This window comes from Typopeltis vanoorti, chromosome 13 (assembly GCF_054136105.1).
Source record: "Typopeltis vanoorti isolate ZY-2024b chromosome 13, IOZ_Tvanoo_1.0, whole genome shotgun sequence".
Taxonomy (NCBI): Eukaryota; Metazoa; Arthropoda; class Arachnida; order Uropygi; family Thelyphonidae; genus Typopeltis; species Typopeltis vanoorti.
The window spans coordinates 21,458,337-21,478,601 of record NC_143561.1 but is presented as its reverse complement, the minus strand read 5'-3'; the positions used below and the strand labels follow the sequence as shown (position 1 = coordinate 21,478,601).

General features: G+C 35.1%; 1 protein-coding gene across 1 annotated transcript in view; it reads right to left on the bottom strand.

Annotated features, from left to right (window-relative positions):
* The window catches only part of Cdk5 (Cyclin-dependent kinase 5), a 174,664-nt gene that overhangs the window by 75,899 nt on the left and 78,500 nt on the right, over positions 1-20,265 (bottom strand). Inside the window, exon 5 of the mRNA XM_090402308.1 lies at positions 9,766-9,861. Coding sequence (XP_090258434.1) covers positions 9,766-9,861 — 96 coding nt within the window. The remainder of the gene's footprint in view (positions 1-9,765; positions 9,862-20,265) is intronic.

The following is a 20,265-nucleotide window of genomic DNA, read 5'->3' as shown; positions in this document are numbered from 1 at the left end:
ATCTTCCTGTAACAAGTTCTTTCAAATGCCAAAATTCTTTTTCTTGATTCCTTATTTATTACCCATGTTTTAGTTCCATACAGTACACCACTAAAGATGCATGTTTCCAGCACTCTTAGTTTTACTAATTATATATTTGGCTTAATCCTTTATCTAAGTGTAAGCAAACAAAGTTTGCGCCTGAAGTATTTTCAGGACTGGGGGCAACTCGTGGCAAAGGTGGGATAAGTTCTCATCACTTGCCTTAGTAATCTCCCATAATACAAAGCACATATTCTTATGGGTATAATGCTATGCATTATGGGAAGGGTCACTTCCCAGAACAGTATGAACCTTTATTGAGGTCTCATCAGTGGGAGCTAGACCCAGAGGTGGTGATACTAAGGTGGAAGTGATTGAGAAGTCATATTTCCATATGCCAGTTGCCAAAAGGTGTCACACCTTATTATCACACACCTAATCCAGAGAATTTTAATAATAAGGTGTGACACCTTTTGGCAACTGGCATATGGAAATATGACTTCTCAATCACTTCCACCTTAGTATTACCACCTCTGGGTCTAGCTCCCACTGACGAGACCTCAATAAAGATCGAAACCGGTCTGGGTAGTGACTCTTCCCATAATGCATGGTATTATACATACTCATAAGGATATGTGCTTTGTATTATGGGAAATACTAAGGCAAGTGATGAGAACTTATCCCACCTTTGCCATGAGTTGCCCCAGTCCTGAAAATACTTCAGGTGCAAACTTTGTTTGCTAACACTTGGATAAAGAATTAAGCCAAATATATAATTGGTAACACAGCTAAGTGAAAAACACTTCCATCACTCTTAGTTTTGTTTGCAGGCTGATCACTTTACTTTACCAGATGTTATCCATGGCCCTCAGATTTGTTCTTCCCTTTACAATCCTGATCTTTATTTTTTTTTTACAGTCCAAATAATATATCATTTTACTTCCCAAATATGTGAACTGCTCTACATTTTCTATATCAATTTCATCCACTTGTATCTTTTGTTTCATGTTCTTCTCACCAAATACCATTGTCTTTGATTTTTCCAAGTTCATAATAAGTTCAAATCTCTTCTCCTCATTTAAATTGCAATGTTTTTTGTAGTTCTCTTTCTTCTTCTTCCATAATAACAATGTCATCTAGAAATATCAGATTGTTAATTCTAATCCAATGTACCGATATTCCTTTTGCACCTTCCTTCATTTTATCCATTGCTCTTTCTAAATGTGCGATGAAAATGCTTGGTGATACTTGGTCCCTGTCTAGTACCTCTGTTTCTTCTAACCATTTCCCCAAATCATCACCTATTCTAACTGCTACAACTGCATTGTTGTAAACATTTCTTAATATAGCTATTAGTTTTCTATCAATTCCAAAAGATTCTGGCACTGCTAATGTCACTTTCTGGTTGATACTCTCAAATGCCCTCTGAAAATCAACAAAGCAGGTAAATATGTGTTGTGACAAAGAAAGTACTCTGGAGGAAGTACAAGATGAATAATGGTAATCAGTGACATGAAGAATATAAAGAACAAGCCAGGAGAGTGACACAATTAGTAAGAAAAACAAAAGTAGAGTATAAGCAGATATTGGCAAATCAGGCTAAGAAAAACCCTAGAGAGTTTTTAGATATGTGGCAAGTAGAAGAAAGAATGATCATGGAAAGATGAAGTTAAAGCATGAAATTGGTAGAATGGTAACTGCTGCAGAAGACATTGTTGAGGTATTCAGTGATCGATTTATAAGGGTGTTTCATCCTGATCAGGGTGGAATCATGAGGAACTTAAGTGTAGAGGACATAGGAGAGGATAGCTTAATTGTGAGTGAGCAGGAGGTATTTGAAGAAATAAATAACCTTGATGACAATAAGGCGATAGGATTTGATGACATATCACCACTCATCTTAAGGGAATGTTCCAGGGAACTGGCAGTAGCATTGGCATGCCTGTTTAATAAGAGTTTTGCAACAGCAGAAGTTCCAAGGGAATGAAAGCAGGGTAAAATTCTTCCACTGCATAAATGCAGTGATAAGGTTGTACTTCAAATTATGGGCCAGTCTGTATATCTGGAGTTGTGGTGAAGGTTGTGGAGAGATTGGTGAGAAGTAGCATACAGAAATGGGTTGATAACAGCAGTATTCTCTGTGGTTATCAGCATGGGTTTGTTAAGAGGAGATCATGTTTCACTAACTTACTTATGTACAATACTATAAGAAGGTGACAAATACCCTAGAGGTGATGCATATACAGTAGGGTACTTGGATTTTGCAAAGGCTTTTGATAGACTGCCACATGACAAGCTCTTAAATAAATTGAAACAGATGGGATTGGATAACAGACTTCTGTGTTGGATCAGTCACTGGCTGTCGGATAGGTATCAGAAAGTTGTATATGGGGGATGCAGTATCTCGAAAGAGAAAGGTCACCAGTGATGTGCTGCAGGCAGGGGTGCGCCGGCACAGTGTGCAATATGTGCAATGCACACAGGCACCAGGATAGCAAAGGCACCAAAGATTTCAGGCGAGAAGGAAATACTTTAAAAAAAATATTATTCATTAATTACATCAAAATAAATGACATTTTTGTATAAATTTTAATTATATTTTATCGATTTGTCTTAAACAAATTATTTATAATCTTATTTATTATTCCTTAAGATCCTTATTTTATTCTGATCCTAGTTCTAACAAGTAGCTTAGCGTAACCAAGTAAAAACTTGAACTTGCGTGAGTTTACCATTTACAGGATGACACCCTTTTGAATTTGTTTAATCTTGTTTAAACTCGCATTTGCTCTAAACATATATATGAAAATCTGCTGCAGTTTTTTAACTTTATTCTACAGGGTGGCCATAAATTAACTTTCCCTCTTTGGAGGTATCTGTAGCTAAAACTAATACACAGAATGAGACCACACTTTATATTGAGAATTTTGAAGGCATGGGGAGATGATTTCTGTGAAAAAAAGATTTAATACCAAAAGTCGCTGAATAGGGGAAATTTTAGTGCTGCGGAGCCAAAAGCAGTCAAATATTTGCAATAAATGCAGGTAAAATGGATAATGAAAATTTTACTGTACGTATGCCAGCAGTGCCACCAATTCCACTTAAAAAGGGATTGGGAATTTAAAGGCAGTTATTCGAACGACTGACGAATTGTGCTCAATATGCATCCTACCTTGCCTCAGCGTGTTTTACTCGTTAAGTTGTTTTACCTTAAACAGTACAATGCTGTAGAGGCCCTTCGGGAATTTAGAAGGATTCACAACCTGCGTACAGGTCATAGGTCAGCTGTAGCAGAGAGCTATGATTAAGAAGTTTGAAGAAACTGGATCACTTGGAGTTAGACCTGGCAGAGGACGGAAAGCAGTGCAAGAAGAGACAGTAACAGACGTTGCTACTGCGGTGTTCGACGACACAGGGACCAGTACTGGTCTAAGTGCTCATGCCATAGCTCGCAAACTTGATATGGCTTATGGTACAGTCTGGAAAATCTTACGGAAAATGCTTCACTTCTATCCGTATAAGGTCAGTTGTGTGCTAGCACTAACTATCAGATTATGATAAGTGCATGACCTTCACGTAAATGTTTCTTGCCCAAATGGAAGTCGACAATGACTGGCCTTGAGAGAATATTGTGGCGTGATGAGGCTCATTTTTATCTGAATGGGTCGGTCAACACTCACAACTGCAGAATTTGAGCATCTGAACATACCCAAGCAATCCAGCAAGTACCACTGCATTCTCCAAAAGTAACTGTGTGGTGTGGCTTCACAGCCGATTTCATAATAGGACCATACTTTTTTGAGCGTATTACCCCTAGCCCTATAACCTGCTCCATTACTGGAAAGATTTATCGACAAATGCTGGAAAATTTTGTCATTCCTGCATTGCAGCAAAGACAATGTTTGGACTCCATAATTTTTATGCAGGATGGAGCACGGCCACACATTGAACGTTTAGTATAATGCCTTTTACGCCAGCAGTTCAGTAATGAGAGGGTTATCAGTCAATTCTTTCCGACGGCATGGCCGCCTTGATCCCCAGACATCACTCCATGTGACTTTTGGCTGTGGGGGTATTTGAAATCCGTTGTGTATGTTGGTGGCGTTCCCAACTTGCATGTCTTGAAAGAGAACATAAAACAGGCTGTTATGAACATTCAAGCTGACTCATTCCGCTCAGCTGTAGAGCATGTCGCACACTGGATGCAATTTGTTGTACACAAGAAAGGTCAGCACATTGGAAATCGTGTATGTGGTCCAAGGGACATTGATTCTGATGAATAAAACATTATTTCCTGTGAGTTCAATCACTAAATTAATTTCTGTCTCTCTTGCAAGTTGTTGTTTTAGCTTAATTATTATTATTCTTATTATCATTGTAATGCAACACATATCCAGCTGGAATGAGTGACGCAGCTGTCGCTTCCACTGTTGAAATGTTATTATTCCATTTTATCTGCCTTTAATGTAATTATCTGCTTGTTTTTGGCTCTCACAGTGCCAAAATTTACCGTATTGGCGACTTTTGGTACTAAATCTTTTTTTTTTCGTGGAAATCATCTCCCCTTCAAAAGTCTCATTCCGTTTATTGGTTTTAGCTACAGATGCCTTCAAAGAGGGAAAGTTATTTTATGGCCACCCTGCATATTCTGCTCTTACAGTGTACGTACTGTATTGTATCACTAATCAAAAAGGTATAATTTATATGTTTTTGTAATTAGACATAGGACAGTAAAGTGCAGTGCATTAGTTGAAAGTTTATTTTTCACTTGGTTAGACTATAATAAATTTAGTTTAATCCTTTATCCAAGTGTGAGCAAACAAAGTTTGTGCCTGAAAGTATCTTCAGGACTGGGGTAAGATGGTACAACACCGGGCAACTCATTGCAAAGGTGGAGCAAGCTAACATCACTCCTATCTCAGTATCTCCCATAATGCAAAACACATCTCCTTGCAGATATGTATAATGTTATGCATTAAGGGAAGGGTCACTAACCAGACTAGTTTCAACCTTTATTGAGGTTTCTTCAGTGGGAGCCAGGCCCAAGTGGAGATACCAGGTAGAAACATTAGCAAGGTCATCTCCACCTATAGGAGTTGCCAAACGGTGCGCCAACTTTTTATTAAATTACTCTGGATTTAGAGAAAGCTGTTGAAAGTTTATTTTTCACTTGGTTAGACTATAATAAATTTAGTTTAATCCTTTATCCAAGTGTGAGCAAACAAAGTTTGCGCCTGAAAGTATCTTCAGGACTGGGGTAAGGTGTTGTACTACCTTAAAAAAGGTAGTAAACCATTTGGCAACTCCTATAGGTAGAGATGACTTTGCTAATGCTACAGCCTGGTATCTCCACTTGGGCCTGGCTCCCACTGAAGAGACCTCAATAAAGATCATAACTAGTCTGGGTAGTGGCTCTTCCCTTAATGCATAACATTATACATATCCACAAGGAGATGTGTTTTGCATTATGGGAGATACTGAGATAGGAGTGATGTTAGCTTGCTCCACCTTTGCAAAGAGTTGCCCGGTGTTGTAGTACCTTACCCCAGTGCTGAAGATACTTTCAGGTGCAAACTTTGTTTGCTCACACTTGGATAAAGGATTAAACTAAATTTATTATAGTCTAACCAAGTGAAAAATAAACTTTCAACATCTTTCTCTAAATCCAGAGTAATTTAATAAAAAGGTGGCACACCATTTGGCAACTGCTATAGGTAGAGATGACCTTGCTAATGCTTCTGCCTGGTATCTCCACTTGGAGCCAGGCCCAAGTGGAGATACCAGGCAGAAGCATTAGCAAGGTCATCTCTACCTTGATGAGACCTCAATAAAGGCCACAACTAGTCTGGGTAGTGGCCCTTCCTTTAATGCATAACATTATACACATCTGCAAGATGTGTTTTGCATTATGGGAGATACTGAGATAGGAGTGATAGCTTGCTCCACCTTTGCAACGAGTTGCCCGGTGTTGTACTATCTTACCCTAGTCCTGAAGATACTTTCAGGTGCAAACTTTGTTTGCTCACACTTGGATAAAGGATTAAACTAAATTTATTGCAGTGCATCAGTAATAGCAAAATAATAAGAACAAGAAGTAAATTTGAATTTGAACTAAGATCTAAGGTAAGTTTTTCATTCTTTTCTCGCACATTTAATGTAATATATTTCTTATTTTTTAATTTTGTTAAACTGTCATGGAAAAATTAAATTTTCACGCTTTCAGATATTTCGCTAAAGAAATTAATATATATATTTTTTAATAATTCGACATTTTCTTTTAATATTAATTTTTATTGAAGTTAGTAAATTTATACATGGAATATTCATTGTAAAAATTGTGTTTTGTACTAAGTTTTTTTTATTAATATTATAAAAAAATATACCTAATTTCGAATTTTAATAATAAAATTTATTATAATTGAGTATTATTTCTTTAATTAGATGTCCCAAGAGGAAAAGAAAAAGAAAATTTCTGGGTATCAAAATGAATAAATAAAATAAAACAGGAAGAAGAAAGAGAGAAAAATGCTTTCAGAATTACTCAGTACTTCACTAAACAAGTAACGAAGAATGACTCAGAGCCAGTTGGAAAAAAATTCCAGTGAAGATAGTGAACATGCTAAAGAAATTGTCACTCATCTGGGCCCAAAGACAATACAGAACAAACAATAAGTGAAGACACTGAAGACATTTTCGCTAATTCATAACGTGAAAAATCTACTGAAGGTACAATAAGTGTGTTTAATTTTGATGATCCAGGACTTTGGCCAGAAACATTTTCTCATAAACAATGCAAGCCATTTTAGAAACAGGTCCTTAAACAAATTAAAGATTTTAATTTTCCACGCGATTCTTCCGGACAAAAAGTTTCACATAGATATTATAAAAGGCATTTAAAAAATGGCAAAGAATACAATAGAAATTGGTTAATTTATTCAGTTTCAAAAAATGCAGTTTATTGCTTTTGCTGCAAACTTTTTGAACTTTACAATTCCGAACATGATAAATTTATTCAAGGACTTAATGGCTGGCAACATCTTGCAATGCACCTGAATCGTCATGATTCAGGTGCATTGCAAGATGGACCTGTTTCTGGCCAAAGTCCTGGATCATCAAAATTAAACACTTATTGTACCTTCAGTAGATTCTTCACGTTATGAATTAGCGAAAATGTCTTCAGTGTCTTCACTTATTGTTTGTTTTGTATTGTCTTTGGGCCCCAGATGATACAATAGAAATTGGTTAATTTATTCAGTTTCAAAAAACGCAGTTTATTGCTTTTGCTGCAAACTTTTCGAATTTTACAATTCCGAACATGATAAATTTATTCAGGGACTTAATGGCTGGCAACATCTTGCAATGCACCTGAATCGTCATGAGAAAAATTTAAATCATTTGAACAATTACAAAAAATGGACAATTTTAAGTTCTAAACTTAAAATTATTAAAAACTACTTGTGCTCCACAATGGTACAAGACAGACTTTCAAATCAGATTATATCAATATCTGACTCTATTGATATAATCTCCATTATATCAATAGAGTCAGATATTTTGGATCAACTTGATATACATGATATTATTCGAGAATTTTCATTAATGAAAACTAGAAAAGTTCAATTCACTAAGTGATTTTTCTTTCTGTTTAAATATTTCTTTACCCAATAATGTTTAATATGTTCCTATTTTATATACTTGTAAGTTTATCTGTTTCTTATTTATATCTATACAAAGTACAAATGACAAAGTGATTTTCTTGCCAAAAAACATAAATTACTTTATTTTTTCCAAATTATTTTTGTTTTTGTTTTCGTACCCTTCTTGTATGTTTATTGTATTATTATTTTTTTTTTTTTGTAATTTCTGCTTTTTGTTCAATAAACTTATAATTAATATATTTCGTATTTCATTTTTACTCACTGATATGTTTTTATAAAGTGATTTTTTATTGGGGGGAGGGGTATAGGGGGTGCCAACTAAAGTTTTTCACACAGGCGCCGGACACTACTGGCACGCCCCTGGCCACAAGGGTCAGTTTTGGGGCCATTGTTGTTGTTCAATTTGTATGTTAATAATATTGGGTTGGGTTTAACTAATGATATCCAGCTGTTTGCAGATGATGCAAAACTGGGGAGAGCAATGCACAGTCAGGCTGATGCCTTACAAGAGGACTTGAATAGATTGCATGAATGGGCAGGTAAGTGGAACTGTCAGTTCAATGTAGCCAAGTGTAAGGTTTGAGATTTGGTAAGCAACGATGGGATACCAAGTATACAATTGATAGGGAAACTTTAACAGACGTAGAGGAGATGAGAGATCTAGGAGTGATAGTGAACAAGGACCTGAAATTCAGGGGCCACATTGCACAAGTTATGAAGACATCACATCAAATAATGACAATGATGCAGAGAACCCTGACATGCAGAAATAGAGAGGTTATGATTCCATTGTATAAGGCTTTGATCAGGCCTCTAATTTGGATTATTGTGCACAGATTTAGTTGCTGGGTTTTCATGGTGACGAGGATATGCTGGAAAGGGTACAGAGAAGATTCACAAAGGTAATCAGTGATCTTTGGAATAAGAGGACAGATTGAGAGAATGCAAGTTGCAAAGCCTTGTGAATAGGAGATAGAGGGGGGAATATGATTGAGACATATAAACTGGTCAGTGGTTGTTATCAGGTAGACATAGAAGAGATTTTTCATAGAAATGGAGAGGGAAGTAGAACAAGAGGCATTACTGGAAACTGTAAAAGGAGGATGGGAGTAAAGGAGTGAGAAGCAGGGTCTTTGCATGGAGGGAGGTTGGTGAGTGGAATGTATTGTCTAAGCGTGTTGTGGAAGGGGACACAATGAATCAGTTTAAGATGCAGTTGGATGAGTATTGTATGCAACAGTGAGTACCTCCCACGATGAGTCTCTGACTCCATGGAGGTCAAATGTTAATAATAATAATATGTTTTTGTTTTTTCTCCTAGCTTTCTCTGCTATTAACCACATCGTCCAGTGTTACCAAAATTTTTGATTTTAATTTCCCTCATGAATTTCAGAATTTGCTTATTCATTTTCAGATATTACTTAATCTAAATTCTAATCTCTCCTTCTTCCATTCCCTCTGATTACCCTTCTTCTGTGATAAATTTAAATGGATCTCCAAGTTCATCATTCACTGGAAAAAAAAAAAAAAAAAAAAAACCACTTCTGTTACTTTCAGTTATCAGCGTTAAAAAAAAAAATTCCATTATGAAATTCTTAATGAAATCATAACTGCATTGTATCATTGCAATATCCTAGGCCTCACCTTCTCCTTGAAGATACATGCTAGGAAATGATCTGCTGCTGAATGACTTCTGTGGTCTTTTGCATTGTTGATAGTGATTCATCTATGTGCTATAACCATTTCCTCTGCACATGAAATATTTTTGTCACAGTATTTTAGAAGCACTGATTGAATGATATTTGCAGATATCATGGGTTTGCAAACTACATTTCACAAACTACTTGCAAGCCTATCTACTCCTCAGCATTGCATTTTGGCTAGAAGGTTATTCATTAAAATACATGTGATATAATACAAATTCCTGAATTATTATTATCTGCTCTTATAAACTGAATCTTGCTTCTCCCCACCTTCTGCCAGATTTTATGTACATCATTCATGCTTAAGGATAAATTACAGTAGCTAACAAAGTTTAAAAAATTTTAAAACTCTTCCAAATTTCAGTACAAAATCTGAAACTTACCTTATTGATTAAAAGGTTCTGAGGTTTCAGATCACGATGTAGAACATTATGGCTATGACAGAATGCTAAGCCTCTAAGTAGCTGATACATGAAGGACTGAAAAGAAGAATAAATTATGTAGATCTTGGTACCTCACAAATCATTAGAGAATAAATATATCTCAGTGGAATAACTTCTTTCTCTAATATTTTTTGAGGGGCTTGTATTTCAATTTTTAAGTTTATAAACATTTTGGACATTTTGCATAACAATATACGTATTTTGAAATTAAAAAAATCTCTCATCTATAGAAAGTAGTATAACAATATACCCTGAGTATGCAATGCTTATAAGCTCAAAAGCCAAGAAGGTAGGAGGGACCCAAATGATTAAAATTTAGAGGATAAAATGGAAGAAAACTTTCAGAAATGTTATCTTAGGAGTCTCGAATCTGTGGTCGCTAGTGTACGTGTATAAATGTAACTAGTCTAGTACAGTACTTCTCATTCTAACTCACTTACCTTTTGGTCATATTTCCTTCCACCTGTTCACATTTTTGAAAACAGAGTGAAAAATATGACTATATACTTAATTCAACAACTTCCTATCACTTACACTGGCATGATTACTATTATCACTGTTAGTAGCGATAGTAATAATTGCATCATTATGGTCACCTCCACCGCATTTGGATATTTTTCTCCACAAAACAGATAAACTTGCCAGAAAAGACAAATAGTATAATGGTCTCCTAGCCTCAGTAATTTATGCCATAATGGCATTCAAACTAAATCTTTACAATAATGGCACTGTCACTCTTAATGGTAAAATTATGATCATTACTGACCACCCCAACACCAGCTGATTTATAATAAGAAAACTTAGTGATGTTTCTGAGCAAGAGGTTTAAGTCAATCCTACAAATCCAGCTGATGTGAATGTTTTGAGGTTAAATCCATAACTATGAATTTAAACTTGAGATGTCACAGTCAATCACAAGGTTTTAGATTACAAATCCCACTAATTCTAAAATGGGAGAATGGTTTATTTTTTTGCTCTCAAATTTAACTAATTTCTTTAAAATAAATCTGGAAATTTAACAGCCAGTTCCTTTCAAATTCTAATTCCCAGCTGTAGATTCAGTTTCTTCAAGTTATCATCAACCCTTCTTCCAAAAGACCCAAATCAACATTCAGTACCTCCAGCCTTATGCATAACTTCACAGTAGCACCTCCTACTGCAGTCACAACTGCTGCTGGTGGAATGATAATGAAGGTGTATTCACTTTCACATGATGAAGAGCAAATACATGACATTCTGATTGTATCAGATACAACTCTGATTATCTGAGGATGCAATGGAGAGTACTGTTTCTATCAGACAGTTGCTTAGCAGAAATCAAGCAAGTAATAATGACCAGCAAATGAGGAGGTGGAAGATCAGGTGCAAAGGATGGTCAATGTTCTCTTGGATATATCCCTTCACGAACATGTGGTAACAATTTTAATTTTTTATTTTAAAGACGAAAAATGAGTTCCAGGAATTTTACCTCTACTGCAAATGGGTTAGTTTTTGCTAGTCTCATTACTTGGTCAAAATGAAGACTATTACTATATCTTAGAAAAAATCCAGTCTTTTATTGGAAAAAAAAAAAAAAAGTGGCAAGAATGGGATCTTGTGAGAACACTTCCTCTTAACAATGAGGCTGTGTGTGAGAGAGAGAGAGAGATATCTCACTCAGATTTGGAAAGTTCAACTGGATAAAAAGTTTTTAATAAAGAAGAGTGTGATATTCTCTAAGACTACAATATACTCTCTTAGGTATAGGTGTTTTACTACACTGAACCTCAAAAGTTGTGTTGCATACTTTTTCCATGTCGAAGAATAACTGCTAGTTTTTTAGATTTCTAATGCATGATTCAGCTGATCAAATGATTTAATAAACAATTATTATAATTTAATATACAAGGCCAGATTATGTCCTGCACAAAAGTTGTTACTGTCCAAAAATCACACACACACACACACACACACACACACATATATATACACACATATATATATAAAAGGAGTTGATCAATTTTTCCAAAATTTTAGATTATTATCTGTCTTTGGAAAGACATAACTGCTATTTGTCAGATTCCAAAATTCATTATCACAGAAGACTGTTATAAAACTAGAACAGTCAATCAATGGAAGATGGAGCTAGATTGTAACCATCTCATAATTTATACTTTTGCTACAACATTTGTGTGCATGCACGCACACACACACAATCATTATATACAAACTGTAGTTAGTTTTCTTTGCTGAATAGCTTGATGTGACATGTTCCACACAATTTGAAGGAAAGGTAATTTGTTTTTTGGCATTTTTTTTTTACTTAGGGCCAGAAATTTGAGAGAGAGAGAGAAGAAACATCTTGCTAACATTCTGTCAATTACAGATACTCTTCCTGAGAGTATCCGCAATTGATTTTGGATCAGTAACTGAATTTCATTGTGTTCCAGGATTGAAAGGGAATGTGTGGTATATCTGCCACTCATTTTCCAGATCTTGTTTCAGATGTGAAGAAGATCCAGGGGTCTTTGAGTACATTTGAAAGCAATTAAATTTCTCATAGTCCTGTACATTTGTTATTCTAGCAGGAATTAAAGAAGGGCGAAACGTTACTTTTTTTTTTTTTTTTTTTTTGTATTGGAGTTTTTGTAGCTTGTATTATATATTCTGTAATGTGATTTGCTGCTTCAACGATAGAACAGTTGACTACTGTAAAACAAAATTCTGCCGAGGTTAGAATGTGCTCCAGTCAGCATAATTTATTACAATATCCATAGGGGGGATACTATGCAAAAGAATAGATATTACAGGATAATATTAATTCCTGTGACCTTCCCAGGAAAAACTTGGATACCACGAAGGCATGAAGCTCTGATGGAAATGAACCTATTATCATCAAGAGATGTGTTCCTGAAATAGCACTCAATCTTTGTAATTCAAAGGCTAAGATCCACCTCTGGATCATCTATACTCTAATAAATTATACTATGCTGGCATCCACCCTACAGCATGGAAACAAGTCCATACACAGCAGGTTCCCCCAAAAAAAGTCATAAATGTCTACGATAAAGCTGTCGACCTAATGCACTCACCTCAATTCCAGCCAAAGTAATGGAAAAGGTTATCAACAGTCAACTTCATCGATAGTTAGAGAACTACTATCTAATTAGTGACCACCAGTATGAATTTTGCAATCTAGATCCACAGATATCATGCACTGCTGGACTCATTCCATAGAAAGGTTTGGAGAAACCTGTGCCATTGCACTTGGCATCTCCAAGATATAAAGGCTTTTCAACTTACTGCCATTGTCCTTGAGTAATTTGATAGCCAGTTTTCCCTCAGATTGATTCCTATGTGTAATGATGGATGATGTTCTCTCTCCAGATTTTCTGGTTAATGCAGGTGTCTCTCAGGAGTCATTTCATAACCCTCTTCCTGATTTAAATAAATGACCTGCTCAATTCATCTGACAAGACTTACAGTGCACAAACATATCATGCCTGAAGATCAGCTGAAATAAGTACCCTGAACATCTTCACAGCATCTTTAATTGGGATGATAACAACTTGGTCAACTTCAATGCTTCCAAAACAGTTTTGCTTGTATAACTAAAAACTCTCCCATCTTCTCCACTTCACTTGTTTTTGATAATGCTCAAATGAACAGTCAACACTAAATCTCTCTTCTCAGACTGACTCATACTTCAAGAATTTTTTTGACCTAATCATATCATTCCATAGCATCATCAGCTTCCAAAAAACTTAGCATCCTTTTCTGCTCATTACAATACTTCTCTTCCAACCTATTACTTACTCTATATAAATCCAAAACCTGGTAAACTATTGGAATATTGCTCTCATGTTTGGGGCAGTGCACCTAAGACTTCCTTAAAGGTTCTCGATACTTTTCAGAAAAAGGGCAGTTTGGTTGATTAATGATAATTAGACTCTCTTCAGCCACTTTCTCATAGAAGTTTTTTTTTTTTAAATATCTGATCCAACATGAGAGGCTGCAAGACCTATAGCACATTTTTTTTGGAGGGGGGGGAGCAGTTCACACAGAACAGAAGTAGATGGAATGAAAGATGGCAGAGAAACTGGTTTGGCAAGTTGCAAGCTGGACTGCAAAAGGGTGTTGGTTAGCAATAGCACTTGTTTTTATAATTTTGGAGGAAAATGGAAGAATGATAGCAGCCAATTCAAAGGAGCATTGTCTGTGGAAATATCTGTAGATTAGACATAAGGCAGAAACTGAACATCTATGGAGAGGGATCATTAACCAGAATGCCCTCTTTTGGATAGCATCGAGCAATCTCAGAGATGATTTCGGTGCAGTGCACCCCCCCCCCTAATATATGCGAGCAATAATCCATAGTTGGGTAGATTTAAAATTTGTATAGAGTTAGCAGCTATAAAGGTGTAAAGTAGTATCTTGAGTGGAAGAGTACACCTAGTATTCTGGAAGTGCAGAGGCTATGGTTTCTACAGAAATACAGGAACTCAAGCAAGAGCCTCAACGTCCCTTTACAGTTGAACTGCATACTCACAAAACCTGGTATTGTCAGCTTTCATCCCATCCGCCTCATTCTACTGAAGATTCTCCCATTAAACATTTTCATAGGATTACAACCTTCACCAGTTTAAGAAAAAATCAGCTCCTGATCACTGCCCAGATTTGTGAGGGAAAAAGAAGAGATATAGAGAACAGATGGTCAAATCAATAGCAGAAAATGCTTGGATAGGTGTATATGCAAATGATATATGCTATAACATCTCTTATCAGTATTTGTATTACCCATAGAGTACTGTAGGTAAATCTCCAATAAGAAGAATGGAAGATGGTAAATGCAAAATGAAATCCTTAAGGATGTCTTTTGAAATATCAGCACCAGGTAGTAGATAAATGCAGCATAAAGAGTTCTAACTGAGAAACATATTGTAACTGCCTCTGTGGTGGCACTAAGAGGACCTTGTTGGAAAAAGCTATGGCTAAACACAAGGATGGCAGCTTTTCCATGGATGCCTCTATGATGATGTTACCACCAGATGATAGTAAGAGCATAATGAAGTCTTCATCAGGCTTTAAATAAGTCACAAACAAAAGTACAGTAGAGTCCATAACAATTCTATTGTAGGAGTGTATTAATTATATGCATTTAGAAATCTGATTGGCTTCCAATTTTGATTCTGTGAGGTGTTATATTCTCTTCTCTGTTTATGCTGTTTTTATTTATTATTCTTTGTTAATCTTATATTTATATTATAACTGTGTCAGCCAATACCGAGGATAGATGGGACTCTTACCCAGGATGGCTCTCTCAGAATGATACACAATAATTAAACTATAATATAATCTAATATCTGTTCACTAAATTTCTCACATGCAGTCGTAGCTCGCTTTGTTTAATCATACACGTGGGTTCTTCCCGCTAAGTTTGTTAGTATTTTATGAGTGGCTGTTTGAATTCATATTAAAACAGATCAGGCAGATACTAAGAAACATGTTTATTAAATAGAGAAATCATACAAGTAAGCAATACTACTAATTAATCTGAATTATTCTCAAGTAAAATCCTTGGTTCAATCCTATTATACAAAAAACATATAAACAAGCTTGCTTTGACCACCTCTATAAGTAACTTAACATTATCTCATTAACATCTATCTCACTCTCTACATTCACATGGTCATTTAATTAAGTCATATCATTTAATACATTTCTACTAATTCATTCAGAATAAACATGGCCTTGCTAGGCAGACAATTCTCAAACACAATGGGCCTGTGCCAAGTTGTAGACAGTTCTTAAAGTTCCATAAAATGAGTCCACTTCACAAATGTTCTTAGGGAAACATACTCTTTCTTAGCTGGAATATATAATACAAAAGTCTACTTCACCGTCCCCAAATTGATACTCTGTCTTTCTTCTTGCCTTGTCTGGGCATCAAGGCTTCTTCACTCTGCTTTTCATCTGATCACTTTCGATGAACTATATGGCCAGATTCTCAGCAGGAAAGGCGATATGGCTCAGGAGCATAGCCAGAACGGACGGCATCTACTTGGTTCTTCCGTCGCACGACATCTTTCAGCTACCCTAGTCTTAGGAAATAGCTAGGACCCTTTCAAGTGCTGCGACAGACAAACCAATGCCTTCCACAGCAAGCCAGGATCTTCTCCGTCGGTGTGGACTGGACCTATTTGCTGTGTTCTTCTTGGAAAGTGCTCTAGTTTCTCTTTCCTATAACTACCTTCCCCCTTTTTTGGTATACGTAACACAGGATGGCCAACGGTGACCCTTGGACTTTGGCTTAGAGGCTTTGCTACTTTATAATACATGAAATGGGGGTTCTTAAATAAATTTAACAGCTTTAATTAATTTCTTTATCTGACCCACATGCAATACAGGTTAGGGCTTACATATTTCTTTCATTGTTATACAATTTCTTGCTCCTAATTTAGATTTATATACATAAATTTACCTTTCTAATCTATAGCCAACATGCCACATTCTCTGCCTATATTTAACTAAAGTTGTGTCCTGAATAATTCATGTTAAAACCTTTCTTAGTTTATTCAGGACACAACAGAGGTAGTGTTGGATTTTTACTTTTTTTGGGAGGAAGTATGGATGGCCAATGTCTATATCTTCCTTCTAAGAAAAAATATTCAGGATGTCAAATTAAACTCTTCCCAGTATACTTGTGGTATTTTTATTATTTTGGATTGCTCTGAAGTTACAAAGGTGCCCATTTTTGTTATTAGAATGTCTGTAGGTATTTCCATTGTGCAGTGATCTTTCTATTATTTTTTGACTAATAAATTTTCATGCAACAAGATAATTTTTGGTGTCTGATTTATGCCATTATGACTGACAGTATTAATAGACTGATGAAAAGCACACTAAATCATGGCATTCAGAAATACATAATTATAAAAAAAAATATATATATAAGACAACTCTCAAATATTACAGAAAACCCCTCGAAATCATGAGTCGTCTTATATGGTGAGTATAAAAAGGAAGCTTAATTTCTTGGATGAACATTTAGGTAGTTACAACACATCGTTAGATAAGAAAATAGGCAGTGTTTATAAACAAATCAGATTAATTTTTTGTTACATAAATTTATTTAAAATATTACAATAGATGTCTTAAAAAACAAATAATAAGTATTAACCTCAATTTTCATGTTAATTTTCTTCATCATCTGTTGAAAATAGTTCTTCAGATTCGTTGTTTAAAGGATTGTCATATGGATCCCAGTTCGAATCCAGTGAATTGATTTCATTTTCATCGTCAATGTCCCACAACAGATCATCTTCCATACCATCTATAAGATTAGAGATACCACACTTTTTAAATGATTTTATTACAGTCTCTACTTTTACTTTAGTCCATGCTTTGATCACAAAGCAGCATGCATAGATCCACCGTTTGTAAATGATTTTTCACCAGTCAACATCCAATTATTTCACTCTTCTGGCATGTGATCTTTAAATGGTTTGTTCAAGCAGACGTCTAGTGGTTGCAATATAGAAGTTAAACCACCTGGTATAACAGCAATTTTTGTGTTATTTTTTCCTAGAAGAATTTTAGTATTCTCAGTTAAATGACTATGAAACATATCCCATACTAATAAACTGCGTTTCTTCATTATACCACCTGATCGCGTGTTCCACGCGATCTGGTGGTATAATGTGGATAAATAATGCGTTCCACACATTATTTATCCATAATTTCACACCATTTTTGTCCATCCATCCTTTTTCGTGAAAATGTACAAAAACACCTGAAGGAAATTTTATCTTAGATTTAGTTTCATGTTTGATGATAATCATTGGTTTTAACTTGGTTACATCAGCCAAACATGACAACACAACCATAAACATTGTTTTTTCATGACCTGTACCTCGAACTAGCACACTCTTACTACCTTTAGACTCCACTGTTTTATTGCTCATCATATCAAAGCTCATAGGAGTTTCATCCATATTTCCAATATTTGACATTAGAAATTTATGTTCTTTTCTCAACTAAATAATAAATTTATGGAATCTGGTAAGTTTGTGGTCAACATCTGCTGGTAGTTTATGAGCAATTTTCATTTTTTGTCGTATTACCAAATTTTGTCTGTTCATAAAACGATTACACCATCCTGAAGTAGCTTGAAATTCTATACTTGCATCCGGATTCAATCTTGACCATTTTAGTGCATATGCTCTAATCATATTTCTTGTAACAAGATAACCATTCTGCAATGTGATTTTCCAGTTGCGGCAATCAGGTGATCCCCGTTCTCATCGCACATTTTTTCTTTGGCAATTTATTTAAAATATCTTCTTTCTTTCTCCATTCTCGTACCATCTTCTCGGTTATGTCAAACTTTCTTGCAGCAGCACAGTTATTAGTTTGCTTTGCCATTTCAATTACCCTTATTTTTAAAAGAGCTTCATACTTTCTTCGTTTTGTTGCTGGTTCCATGATTTTAAATGATAACAATTTTAATAATCCTAAAATTTAAAAAAAATTCAAAATTAATAATTAACTAAATTGGGGCTAATCACTTTTAATTAGGGTAATTCGCATAAATACTAAATCTATGCATAAACATAAAAATAATGGATATAACAACAACACCTAATGTTGCATTAATACAAGAAAGAAGAAATTAGGGAGTCATCTTATACAACTGACATAAGCTTAAAACCTAAAAATAGCCTAAAATTTAGGCCTCGTCTTATACACCAGTCGTCCTATATGCCGACATATATGGTATACGAGTTGAGGTCTCCTAGATATTTTTCCTTTATGATTACCTTCCCAGCACAAAAGGATTTTCGCAGTAGACACTGTAGTCAACTTTCATTTGCCTCCTGATGTGAATGGTTCTGTTTTATCTTGATCTTTTTCCTTCCACAAAGTTGATGCATTTAGGTTGTTTCCAGTGTAGTCTTCAGTTTCATGTTCTTTATTGCAACATCAGACACAGATGTTAAAGAACCATGACAGGTTGAATGGGTATGACCATATTTCTGGCATTTAAAATATCTCGAAGGATTCAGAATGCAAAGTCTTATAATAGCCAAGATCTCATGTTTTTCTTTTTTTTTTTTAAACAAAAAATGGAGGTTTAAGAGTGTAAAACGTAAAGAAGTTACTATTCCTGGTTGGAAATAAACATTACCATCTCTATGGATGATGATTCATTCTAATTGATCTCCTCAGCAAAAATCTCAGACAAGGAGATTTCATTCTGTATTATTCCTCTAGAATAGTTTAAGGTTATATGCATTGTTACTATAATTAGTATTTTCCAACAGATGTCACAGAAAAAGAAGATTAATTACAAAATTTCCAGGTTAGGTCCAAGTTTTAAAGGTTTAAGAAATATAGCACCGTTTGCATTCCTGTGTAAACGGGGGAGGGGAGGATTCTATTACTTATCTTTTAATACTTTTTTTATTAATATCTATTTTTCCTCTTTGTTTATATTATCTTATATATATTTTCCTTGTCTCTATCTTATCTCTTCAATATCTCTGCATCCACTCTATATATATATTTTAATGCAATAACTATTATGTACTTCTAACTATACTTCCTTATCACTCTTTGGTATCTCTTTAAGCTATACTGCCTTCTGCACTTCCTTTCTTATTCCTTGAACACCAGAAAATTTATTTGATAATGCTGCGCCACTGGTGTCTGTTTTTTTTGCAACAAGTAGTGATAAGTGTGTCCAGTAGTCCTCCCCTTATTTTTATATAACCCCTGATTAATTAATATCTGCAGTCGTGGTTTACTATCTTCCTTCTGTCTCCCTTTCCTAGGTTCCCGCTAATAGGTTCTAGTGTTTTTTTTTTGGAACAGTGCACCAAAAAATTAAGTATCAGGCGACACAAACAACACATTTATTTTACATAAAACAATTTACACTATTATTGCAATAAAGAAAAATTTGCTTAGTTCAGCTCTACATAAAACAATTAGCTTAAAATACATTTCAATTCATGAAAATTATGTCAATAGATAACCACTCTCTTCCAAATACAATTTACTACCCTAAGCAATGATACCTATTAATAAACTGTTATTAATAAAATGTTAATAAACTTCTTAACTGTTATGCACATCAAAAAATATTATTACACACAAAAGCTCTTTCCTTCTGATACTAAGATAATTCTATAGGCAAAATGCACCATTGACAAACAGTTACTCTCTGACTGTTACACATTTAAATTTTTATTAATTATTAAACATCTAATTTTCAACCATTAACTCTGCTCAATTTCATCAGCCTCAACTTAACAGTCCACTAATAAAGTTCTCCTATACTTTCAAGAAAATTGAACAAATGGATCAACTCACTTTATGGCTGCTACCCACTGTGTACTTGGCTTCAAACTGGAGTCCTGATCCCTTTCTCCCATGTCAGGTTTTTCTCTCCCTGCTTAT